The sequence below is a fragment of the Theropithecus gelada genome, chromosome 3 (assembly GCF_003255815.1).
Source record: "Theropithecus gelada isolate Dixy chromosome 3, Tgel_1.0, whole genome shotgun sequence".
NCBI lineage: Eukaryota > Metazoa > Chordata > Mammalia > Primates > Cercopithecidae > Theropithecus > Theropithecus gelada.
This window is the reverse complement of record NC_037670.1, coordinates 140,859,370-140,871,443: the sequence shown is the minus strand read 5'-3', so window position 1 is coordinate 140,871,443 and position 12,074 is coordinate 140,859,370. Positions and strand designations below refer to the sequence as shown.

General features: G+C 39.2%; 1 protein-coding gene across 5 annotated transcripts in view; it reads right to left on the bottom strand.

The window, feature by feature from the left end:
* Nucleotides 1–1,332: 1,332 nt before the first annotated feature.
* Nucleotides 1,333–12,074, bottom strand: part of CAV1 (caveolin 1) — a 36,111-nt gene continuing 25,369 nt past the window's right edge. For all 5 annotated transcript variants that reach the window (XM_025380889.1, XM_025380891.1, XM_025380888.1 and 2 more), the window contains exon 3: nucleotides 1,333–3,537. In XM_025380889.1, coding sequence (XP_025236674.1) covers nucleotides 3,196–3,537 — 342 coding nt within the window. In that variant the 3' untranslated portion in view covers nucleotides 1,333–3,195. The remainder of the gene's footprint in view (nucleotides 3,538–12,074) is intronic.

The following is a 12,074-nucleotide window of genomic DNA, read 5'->3' as shown; positions in this document are numbered from 1 at the left end:
TTGACTTTTTGTGTCAACTTGACTGGGTCATGGGGTGTCCATATGTTTGGTCACATATTATTCTGAATGTTTCTTTGAGGGTGCTTTTGGATAAGATTAATATTTATAGACAGAGTAAGGCAGATTGCCCTCCCTAATCTGGGTGGGCCTCATCTAATCAGTTGAAGGCTTGCATAGAATAAGCTGACCCTGACCCTGACCACCAAGTAAGAGAGAATTCCTTCTGCTTTACTGCCTTCAAACTGGAACATTGAATTTTTTTTCCTGCCCTTGGATTTGGTCTAAAATAGCAGCTTTTCCTGGCTCCTGAGCCTGCTGATGTTGGACTGGAACTACATCATCAGCTCTCCTGGGTTCCCAGCTTGCTGACTCACCCTGCAGACTTGGGAACTTGTCAGCCTCCATAATCCTGTGAGCCAGTTCCTTATAATAAAACTCTTGCTCTCTATCATCTCCATCTATCTCTATCTATCTCTATCATCTCCATCTGTTTCTATCTCTATCCCTATCATCTCCATCTATCTCTTTCTCATCATCTCCATCTATCTCTACCTGTAGCTCCATCTCTAGATATACATCTATTTCTATCTCTGTCTGTATATATCCCTATATATCTCTATCTCATTCTCCATCTATCTCTATCTCTATTTCTATCTCTCTCTCTATCTGTCCCTATATATCTCTATCTCCATCTCTATATATGTATCTATCTCCATCTCTCTATCTCCATCTCCATGTCCATCTCTATCTATCTCTATCTTCATCTCTCTCTTTATCTCTATCCTATCTATTATCTATCTATCTATCTATCTATCTATCTATCTATCTATCTATCATCTCCTTCTATCTCCTATTGGTTTTGTTTCTCTGGAGAACCCTAATATAGAAGTCCTGAATGTAAACTTAACCAAGCAACAAACATAAATTGAGACTGCAAAATACCTCTTTAAAACCCAGTTAAGACATGGCAGAGTTCAAGGCATTGGCCCTGAATGCAAATTGTGTCATTCACCAAGTGAGAGTATTAATATCCATCACATAAGCTTGCTGGGGGCTCAAATTAGATGACATATAAAACATTGGGCAAATTGCTAAAAAACTTTGTTATTAATTATAACTTTTATCTGAAGTAACTCATAAATGGTGATGACCTTAGCAGAAATATCCTGAGTGACTCTGCAATAATTTTAAAGTGGGAGACTGTTACCCCCCACAAATACATACAAACACGTACACACACTATGCACATGTTCACTACCTACAAATACATAGACACACGGAGATGCTGACATGTAAACACCTGTTTTGGGAAAAAATAGTAAAAGTTGACTGTTTAACTGTTAAACATTTTTATTGTGCAGGCTTGTAACCTTTATAGGACATGCATGATAAAAAATATTGTAAAATATATCAGTAAGCATATAAAATTTCAGCAATCTTTTGGACCAGTAATTGATTTGCATGAGGGACTAAGCATCTATGTAGAACAGACATGTCTTGGAATACACAGTTTACAGACTGAATCACAAAGCCATTTCCTAAGTGATTTTCTTCATATAAAGATAAAAATATCTTTACATTTAAAAAGTATGCAGTATAGCACATTTTCAGTTATGTACACAGTTTAAAAGTAAAACTATATCCATGCCAGTGTCTGTTTTAAATGCAAAAAAGTCAAAGTAGGTAACAGGTTGGTAATTAAAGTGTCAGGAAAACTGGAAAAGGCAAAAATCAAGCGGAGTTCCAATAAGTGTATGAAAAAAAAAAATAAAAGCATAACTGAAGGTTTAAGAAAAGTCCCCAAGGGCAGAATCACAATATGAGCAGGAGGAATAAAAAGCTTTTGGATAGACCAGGCAGCTTTCTGTATGACTCAGGTTTACAGGTGAAATTCCTCAGTTTGAGTTCAGAAGAATTTGAACTTATTCCAGCAAAACTACTTCAATCTTTTTATTACTGCCTCCTCCCCCATCTTCTTTCTGGGCAAAGGGACGCTTGCATTAGGTCCAAAGCTCCTGGCAGCGGGAGGGGCCATGTGTCACAGCATAACAGACGGTTGCAAGTGCTTTACTGAGCAGGGGTCACGTTTGCAGCAACTCTGATAGGCTCACACAATGGCCTCCGTTTTAGGGCCCCTCCCTGGAGGCCCACTGATCAGCTGAAAAGGGAACACAATATTGAACCACTAAACCACCCCGGTGATGGATTAGTTTGGATTCAGGAAAGCGTGATTATTCTTGAAAATAAACGAAGCTGAATAGACATGCTGACCTCATTCAGCTGATGAGAGGCAGGGAAAGCTGGCTTCCAGGCCTGCCAGCCCACAGAGGGCTCAGTCCTATTGGTCCACTTTAATTCATTTCATCGGGCTAGTGTTGACCATACTCGCTATGGATAAAGATGTTGCCTGATGAAGCCCAGACGTGAGCTTCACCAGACTCTGTAGCTCAGAGTCAGAAACACTCATGGAAAACTAGGTCATGGATATTCTAATTTTGGTCTTCAGGGAGGCTGCTGACCTAATGCGAGTTGCTGAGTTAGACCCTGTTTGAAAAGGAAAATGTGAAAAACAGGAAGGCACTTAGGTCTCGTTATCTATAGAACAAATATTCAGGCACAGAAAATATCATAGGTTAAAATTTCAAGAAGAGTAAGGCATTAGTTGGATCATGAGAAGGCAGAAGATTATGCTGGATTATGGAAGGAATGGCAGTAATCCACTAACTCCTTAAACGATGGGAAAAGAGTTTGCTGAAAATCTGCCCACATACTTGTACACTCCATGGCATACCCTGGAATTCTTCCCTTAACATAAAATGACCAACATTTTAGAGTAGGCAGTTGAGGTTGTTGGTTCTTTTTTTTTTTTTCTTCTCAGTTCTTCATATTTCTCTCAAATTACCTTTCAACAATATGTTCATATCTCAGCCAATAAAGCGATGGTTGATCCACATGCAAATAAAAAGGTAAGGAAAAAAATTTAAATGGGTTTTAAAAATTCAGACTGCCAAAAATAGATGAAATAGCTCAGAAGAGACATAATACTTATGAAAACTGAGAAAGTGATCTTTTTGTTCTCAACCAAGACAATTCATTCATAAATTGTTGCTGTATTAGCAAGTTGAAACTTGAAATTGGCACCAGGAAAATTAAAAGGAAAAAAAATCAGGTATACTTCTATCCTTGAAATGTCATTCATATTTCTTTCTGCAAGTTGATGCGGACATTGCTGAATATTTTCCCAACAGCTTCAAAGAGTGGGTCACAGACGGTGTGGACGTAGATGGAATAGACACGGCTGATGCACTGAATCTCAATCAGGAAGCTCTTAATGCATGGTACAACTGCCCAGATGTGCAGGAAAGAGAGAATGGCGAAGTAAATGCCCCAGACGAGCGCCATTGGGATGCCAAAGAGGGCAGACAGCAAGCGGTAAAACCAGTATTTCGTCACAGTGAAGGTGGTGAAGCTGGCCTTCCAAATGCCATCGAAACTGTGTGTCCCTTCTGGTTCTGCAATCACATCTTCAAAGTCAATCTAAAAGGAACAAGTGACAGAACATGAGCACGGAATAGAAGAAAAGAGAAAAAACCCACTATTCAGTATCCATAGACATATACTGTATTAGCATTTATGAGTTCGTTCTTTGTGAGATGCTTAAAGGCAACCAGCAGCATCAGCATCACTTGCAACTTGGAAACACAGATTTTTTCATTTTTATTTTTTTGAGACAAGGTCTTGCTCTGTCACCCAGGCTGGAGTGCAGTGGCACGATCATGGCTCACTGCAGCTTTGACTTCCCAGGCTCAAGCAATCTGCCTACCTCAGCCTCTTAAGTAGCTGGGACCACAGGTGCATGCCACCACACTGGGCTAATCCTTTTTTTTTTTTTTCCAATTTTTGTTTTAAGAGATGGAGTCTCACTATTTTGCCCAGGCTGGTCTTGAACTCCTGAGATCAAGGAATCCACCCACCTTGGCCTTCCGAGGAATTGGTATAATAGGATGAGCCACTAAGCTGACCTGAAGCACAGATATTTGGGTTCCCCTTGGACCTTATTATCTCTCAAGGGTAGAACCCAGGAGATTTTTTTAACATGTTCTCTAGGTGTGTCTCTACCACACAAAATGTTGAGAATGCAGCTCTAGAGAAAACCAAATGGATGTGATTAAATTTCTTGACTTAAAGTAAAACCCCCAAACATGGATAAGGATACAAGGCACTCAGTACAATGTAATGAACATGACATAATTTAACAGCCTTTGAAGACAACTACACATGCAATGTTAAGGGGCAGTTAGTTCATAATTGGTTAATAATTCTTCAAAGGTCCAGTTAGCATAATTGCTTCAGGAAATTAGATCATGGTGAGCTGGGAGGCATCAAGAAGGCTTCATGAGGGGGGAGATTTGAGCAGGGCTTGGGCAATTGGGTATGATTTGGAGAGGAAGAAGAAAGGGACCTTGGAAATGTGTCAAAGCCCCAGGAACAAGCAAGGGTGTCACAGCGAGTGTCTCAGGCAGAGTAGACCTGTGTCACCAAGTCTGGAAAGATGGGTTGAGACAGACTGAATATTATTTTACAGACAGTGGGGTCTATGGAAGATGTGGGAGCAGGGGAGTGTAGCCACAATCGATACACTAGTTTATCAAGATGAGTTTGACAACCGTATGCACGGTGGGAGAAGGAGGAAAGAGACTCAAGGCAGGGAGACTGTTGTTGTCACTCAAGTTTGAAGGGCCAAGACTGGAAAGGTGGTCATAAAAAAAAGAAAAGAAAAGAAGGTGCCAGAGATGCTAAGGGAAGAATCCACAGGACTTGGTTAGCTCAAGGGTGGGGATGAAAGGAGTTGGAATGCAAATTTGGCCCCTTTGCCAATAGCTCTCCCAAGTACACGTTCACCCAAACAATTAATTACAGGAAGTTTTATCCCTCTGTAAAGGTTTATATAAACTACACTGAAGCATAGGATTAAAAACAGAATTACCAACAGAAAGGTAGGACAGAGCCAGTGCAACTGCTTGGCAGTGACAGCTATAGGAAGGCATTTAATGCAGTTTGAAATCCAAACAAGTGGATGACTGCCAGCAGCGACAGGCAGGCTCAGGATTAGGGAATAAGGACTGCCATGACTCCACGGAGCTGCTCAGTGCCAAAAAGCCACCTTTGATTCAACAAAATAAAATGTCTTCTGGAAAAAGTACATGATGCTTACCAATTTTTAAAGTTTACTTTGTAGAACATTCTGTTTCTTGACTTATTGTCCAATGTTCTAATAATGTAATGTGAAAAAAACGGTATGGCCACAATTATGTAAGTGAGCTTAAGTAGATTTATTGTCACTCATTTTTTCTTCACCCATTTGGATCTAGACACAGGGTAAACATTTACTTGTGTGTTTTAAAAGGTGGCAAATCAGGTCAATACTTTTATGAAGTTTCTGTGCAAATTATTTGTCTATTATGGGTTTGTGTTCTGACACTGCATTCTTCCCAAAACTATCAAAAATAAGGGGCTGTGGTTTCCCTGCATTTAACCGCAAGACACCTAAAGAATTTTATTTTTTAAAGATGTCTTTGTTTTGTAAGAGGATTTGAAGGCAGAATTAAAATAGTACAGCAGGTGTTCTTAATCTGGGGTCAAAAGATGGGCAATGGTCACCCATGACTGCCCTGAGATGGGTACACACATTTTGACTGTATAATGGGAAATGATCCATCACTTTTATTAAAAATAGTCTGTTACCAAAGAAGGTCAGGAAGCAATTTACTGGGAGCAGAGGATTCCTCCCTCTTTACAGAGCAGACCCGAAGCAGCTCTGCCTTGAGATCCTTTTCCTAGGAGGGGAAGAGTTGTGAACAGTTGTTGACTGGTTATGATGATCAGACACCGTTCTCATTTAACTGACAACAACTCTGTAATATAGTATTCTCACTTTATAGAAAAAATGTGAGGTTCAGAAATGCTAATGAGTTGTCCAGGTAAATGAGAGGTAGATTTGAGGTTTAAATCTGGCCTGAAAGTTATCAACTTTCTTCAATATTGCACCACTTTACAAAAATGTTTTTCAAATTTTCTCTAAGGTGAGTATGCTATTTCATAATTAAAAGGCACATTAATAAAAATGAGTTAGCCAAATTTAACCCTCTGGTAACTGCAACAATTCTCACGGCATGTTCTTTGAGGACAGTGTTACGCCATATATACAATTGGTCTTTAGTGAAGATATTTATAAACATGAGTATGTAAGATTTCTTAATAATAATTCTATTTTTCTAAGCATAAATTCAAATTATTTTTCAATGAATACATTGGAGATTCTTATACTTTCTTTTAAGTTGCTTACAAAATTTCTGATGCCTGTATTTTCAGTGAAACTGCATTTTCAGAAACTGCTAGTGAGCATGATTTATCCTCAAATGTCCAAGTGAATTTAGAGCAGGTCTCCAGTGGTGGAAAGCAACATGACAAAAATAACATGTTATATAAATATATTCAGTTAGTTATTGCTCCTTAGTCTTGAATATTTAAGGCAGTTTAAAAGAAAACTAAAATTACAGCCAATTAGGTGCAGCTGAGAAAGAAAGCAACGCCAGTTAAAGGAACAATAGAGTCAGAAATAAAGCTTAGTTTCTTTTTACCTCCATTTACACAGCAGTAATTAGTTTTAGAGCAGTACATGAGATAATTTATATAAAGTACTTAGTATGGGTGCAGAGCATAGCAATATGATTAGTAAATGCCCAATAGATAGTAGCATTTAAAAAAATTTCTTGCTTTTGGTGACTAGGCCGGCCTTCCTTCCTTCCTTCCTTCCTTCCTTCCTTCCTTCCTTCCTTCCTTCTCTCTCTCTCTTACTTTCTCTTTCTTTCTTTCCTCTCTTTCTCTCTCTTTCTTTCTCTCTCTCTTTCTCCTTTCCTTCCCTCCCTCCTTCCTTTCTTTTCTTTTCTCTTTTCTTTTCTTTTTTCTTTTCTCTTTCTTTCTCTCTCTTTCCTTCCTTCCTTCCTTCCTTCCTTCCTTCCTTCCTTCCTTCCTTTCTCTTTCTTTCTCTTTCTTTCTTTCTTTCTTTCTTTCTTTCTTTCTTTCTTTCTTTCTTTCTTTCCTTCTTTCCTTCTTTCCTTCTTTCCTTCTTTCCTTCTTTCTTTCTTTCTTNTTCTTTCCTTCTTTCCTTCTTTCCTTCTTTCCTTCTTTCCTTCTTTCTTTCTTTCTTTCTTTCTTTCTTTCTTTCTTTCTTTCTTTCTCTCTCTCTCTCTCTCTCTTTCTTTCTTTGTCTTTCTGTTTTTCTGTCTTTCAACAGGGTCTTCCTCTGTCACCCAGGCTAGAGTGAGTGGCACGATCACCACCCACTGTAGCCTTGACCTCCTGGGCTCAAGTGATCCTCCCACCTCAGCCCCCAGAATAGCTGGGACTACAGCCATGCATCACTGGCTAATTTTTTTTTTTTTTTGTAGAGATGAGAAGGTCTCACTATGTTTCCTAGGCTGATCTTGAACACCTGAGCTCAAGCAATTCTCCTGTCTTGGCCTCCCAAAGTGTTGGGATTACAGAAGTGAGCCACTGCACCAGGCTGTGACTCGGTTTTTAAATAGACAATTGTAATAAGAGGAACTGTCAGCTGCAAAGCACATAAGGACTGTGAATTTAAACCCCACCAGTGGCTCAAAAGAGCTAATTTCCACTTGTAGTAGTCTTCACCACAACCCACTGAAGTGCATGTCATTCTTCCCACTTTACAGATAAGAATACTGCTGGGGGGTAAGAAATTATCCAAGGTCACAGAGATGATAAGTGACAAAGCTAGAACTTGTTATATTTCAAGTCTGTGCTCTTTTTGCCTTTGTATTCCTGAGACCACAAGCCTCCTTTACAATTGTCTTATTTACTTAATTTTCACCCAGATAGATATGCTTCCTAAAATATTCCCATTTTGATCATTAAAATAATTACTCTTTTTAATGTTTCCACTTTAAGTTAGGACATCTAGTACCTAGGATGTTTTGCATCCTAGGTACTGGTACTAGTACATTATTGGCACTGATTGTATTTTTATGGCTCTGAACAGTATGTTCTCACAATCCTGGGCACCCAGCCAGGGACTCTCATGCTAATTGACAGATATGGAAACCGAGGCCCAGAACAATTAAAATGAGACAGACATTCTCAAGATCCCAAGTGAATCAATGGAAAAGCCGCTATTAGAACTCTAATTTCCTGATTTCCAGGTCTATGTCCAGCCTTGTGCTTCACACTTTTTCCCTAGGAAGTTACATCACCCTCCCCACGTACCTTCTCTGTCTACTCCATTTATATCTCTAGGTCTCCTTTAAATCTCTCATTGCTTTCTAAGGCATTGACTTGAAAGTATCTTTGTGTGAGTTTACAAGAAATGTCCATTCTACAGTGTGAACACAGACATTTTTGTACATCTATTCATGGTAAAAAAAACAGAAAGGAATATTTTTTACAAATCCAAGTATATTTTGACATGTATTCAGAATGCACTGAATCCAACAAAGTTCAGCTAAATAATTGGTCATTGTATTTAAGGGAGTTCAGAGTTCCACATCAATCAAAGCACACCTGCTTCAGCAGATTCACAGATATTTAAAGCTAAAGGGATTCTTAAAGCAATAGAGTCACATTTGAGATAGAGAAATTGAAGACCAAAGTTGTCAGATGACTGGACCAAGTATACCTTCCCATTTAAAGGCAGCACTGGATTGCAGTTTAGGCTTAGGAACTCTCCTGGGCTCTTCCACTGCTGCTTGCTATCATCACACAGACTTGATCAGTCTAGGTGCTACATTCTGGATACCTGCGCCTGAAATTAAACATCCTCAGGCTATCATGAGGTCCCACAGGTTTATTGTTGAGTGGATGATGGTGTCTCTTTCTCACAATCCCTAATGGGTTCGTTGTTCACATTTAGCATCAGTTTGATTTATCTCTCATTGAAACAATGACTCCCGAGTCCCGTTTCCTAGGGTACTGACTCCACTTGCCCTTCTACAAGGGCCGGTCTTGCTTGGAGCAGCACTTTATGTGCTCACTTAGAGTTTGAGTGGAACAAGAATTAAGAATTTGCTTAAAACCTCAATGCTCAAGAGGCGTAGGTGCCATTAGTTTCTCAGAGTGGGATGCCTCAGATGAGGCTGAGCTACTCCTCCAACAACCAACTTTCTGTTCTGTAATTTATGGAACAAGTTTGGCCTTCTGGAGAGAATTATTATGCAGACCTAAAGATGAAAGACATAAATGCACTTCAGTGATATTTTTGTGTCTCAGCAGACACTTTATAAGGAGTTAACAGTTTATATTTCTAGATTTTTATAAATGACATGAAATACCTTTGTGCAGCATTGGCTTATGATACTACAATTTCAGAAACATGAATTAACACAAATCAAGCAGCAGACGTCAAGAAAAGCAATCTGTCTTGTTGTGTTTTGATAATACTTGGCTGATGCAGTAAATCTCAGATTTCATTCTGTTCAATGTATCTGAAGGCAATATTTGAAAAACAGTTTACATGTGCACAGGATTTTTAAAATATAGAATCTTTTCTGGGTTTCAAAATCTGGACATTTTATTTTGAATAAGGAATTTTCAAGAAGGAAACCTAAGTACATTTGAGATTTCATAAGTAATGATCTTACACATTATGTTTCTATTGGAAAATACCTTTTTAGACTGCTATTGGAAATTGTGATTGTACTGGGTATATAGAACACATAAAAAACAACACATACGATGTTTACAGAAGACTTGTTTGTTGCCTGCCCAAAATTTACATTCCCACTTCTCTGCCAACAGGATCCTGATGGATTCGGGTAATGGTAATAATCCTTTGATTTCAGAGATGAGTCATAGTTGGTTTAGACTTGCCGTGATAACGTTAGTCTTCTTGGTGAGTGATTGGTTTAAGGCAGGCATGTGACTCAGTTCTGGCCAATGAGATCTAAGTGAAATCTGCTAGAGGGGACTTCCAGGAAAGCTTTGTCTTCTTTATGAAAAGAGACAGAGGCATATGGCGTGACTCTTTGCCCTTTTCATCCTGCTTAGAATATGAGGTGTTGCCTATGTTGTGATTGTGAGGTGACATGCATGATTAGAAGGCCAAGAAAACAGAAAAGAAAAAAGAAAAAAAAAATGGCTTTTGCCATTATCAAGCTACTGAAGCAAGGCCAGCAGCTGCCCACCCCTAGACTTTTGCTTATGTGACATAGATATACCTTTATTTTTAAGCCACAGCTGTTTAGCTTTTAGTTACCTGTAGCAGAAAGCATTCTCAAAGCACTCTTTCCTGTTGGCTTGCATGTTAGTCATACATTTCCTCTTTTAGAAACATGAGCTTAATTTCTGACCTCAACATATCTTTTCAACACTACTGGACTCTATTACCACAAAACACTGCCTGCCTAAACTGTATCAGAAAATGTTTGCTTTACATGGATAGAAGTTTTAGCAAAGCACAAATGGGATGGTACATCAACTAAGACTGTGACAAATTAATATATTCTTTTCATTTAGAAAAATCACGCTTAGATGCAATAGACAGCATCTAAGATGGATATCAATGATCCTCTCTGCTGGTGTTCATTCCCTTGCATAATGCCATCCCTCTACGTGTGGGCTGGACTTAGTGATTTGCTTCTAAATAATAAAACATGGCAAAAGTGATGTTGTATCACTTCTGAGATAAGGTTACAAAAGACTGGGACATTCACCTTGCTTGCCTTTCTTGTTCTCTCACTTGCTTGCTCTACTGGAAAGCAGCTGCCATGTTGTGAGTTGCCCTGTGGAGAGGCCCATGTGGAAAGGAACTGAGAGAGGGATCTGGCTAACAGCCATTGGGACACGGAGGCTCTCAGTCTGACAGCCTAAGAAGAACCGAATCCCACCATTGGCCACGTGAGTGTGCTTAGACATGGATCTTTCCCCAGCTCAGCCTTGAGAGGACCCCAAGCCTGAGACCTGGATTGCAGCCCCTGAGAGACCCTGAGCAGAACCATTAAATTAAATCACTTTGATTCCTAACACACAGAAACTGTGGAGGATCAATGTTTGTTGTTCTAAGCGACTCAGTTTTGAGGGCGATTTGTTATGCAGCTAGACAATTAATATAATTCCAAAACAAACCACTTTTGATGATGATTTCTTATTTTCTACTTTCTTGCCCTTTTCTATTAGACAGTTCAGTTTTCATGTTTACAGAAAAATGTATGCAATGAATGTCTATCAGATGCCCTGGAATTTGGTCCTGGGACAAAGTCCAGAAATAGATGAGAAGGAAATATAGCATTTACAACTTTCTACAATTCATACCAAACAGAATATTAGAAAAAATTTAGGCTATAGATAGTGTTTGGGTCGAAGTATCAGCCCATATACCTGAAGTGGCTTGGATTTATACCCAGGTATGCACCAAAGACCAAGGGCCAGCTCCATCTGGAGCCCTGATCACCAGATTTCAACTCTGGAATGTAATGCTCCATTCAGCACTAGCACAGGGTTCTCATTTCTCAGGGGTTCTCAGCAAAAGGATCACCTGGTGAAGGTGCTTGTTAAAATCCAGATTCTCCAGCCCCATTTCAGAATCGGATCAGACTCTCAGAGGTGGGGCCTGGGGATCTGTATTTTTACCAGGATTGCCCTTTGTCTCGTGCAAAAGACTGGATGGTGCCATGTTCCCTTGGATTTAATTACAGCTGCATATGCCATTCTTTCTCCTTCACTCCTGACAGCCCTAGTTTGTCCCCTGCTCCTTTCTGGGAGCTCCTTATGGGCTGGATGGCATCTGGACACCAGTGGATAAATGAGTGGAGCTACTTTTTGGGAGGCTTTTGCTAATTTAAACCCATAAATATGTATTACTGGGTAAAGATAAATGACCATTATTTACTATGAAAACACACAAGTGGACAATAGAAATATTGATTTATTCTCATTATTCTAAACCCTACATAAATGCTTTTAAAAAAAATTAAATACATACTTGTAAAATCCTACTGTATATGTCAAACCCAGTAATACAGAGAGAGGGTTTAGACCAATTTCGAACTCCCTTGTTTGTT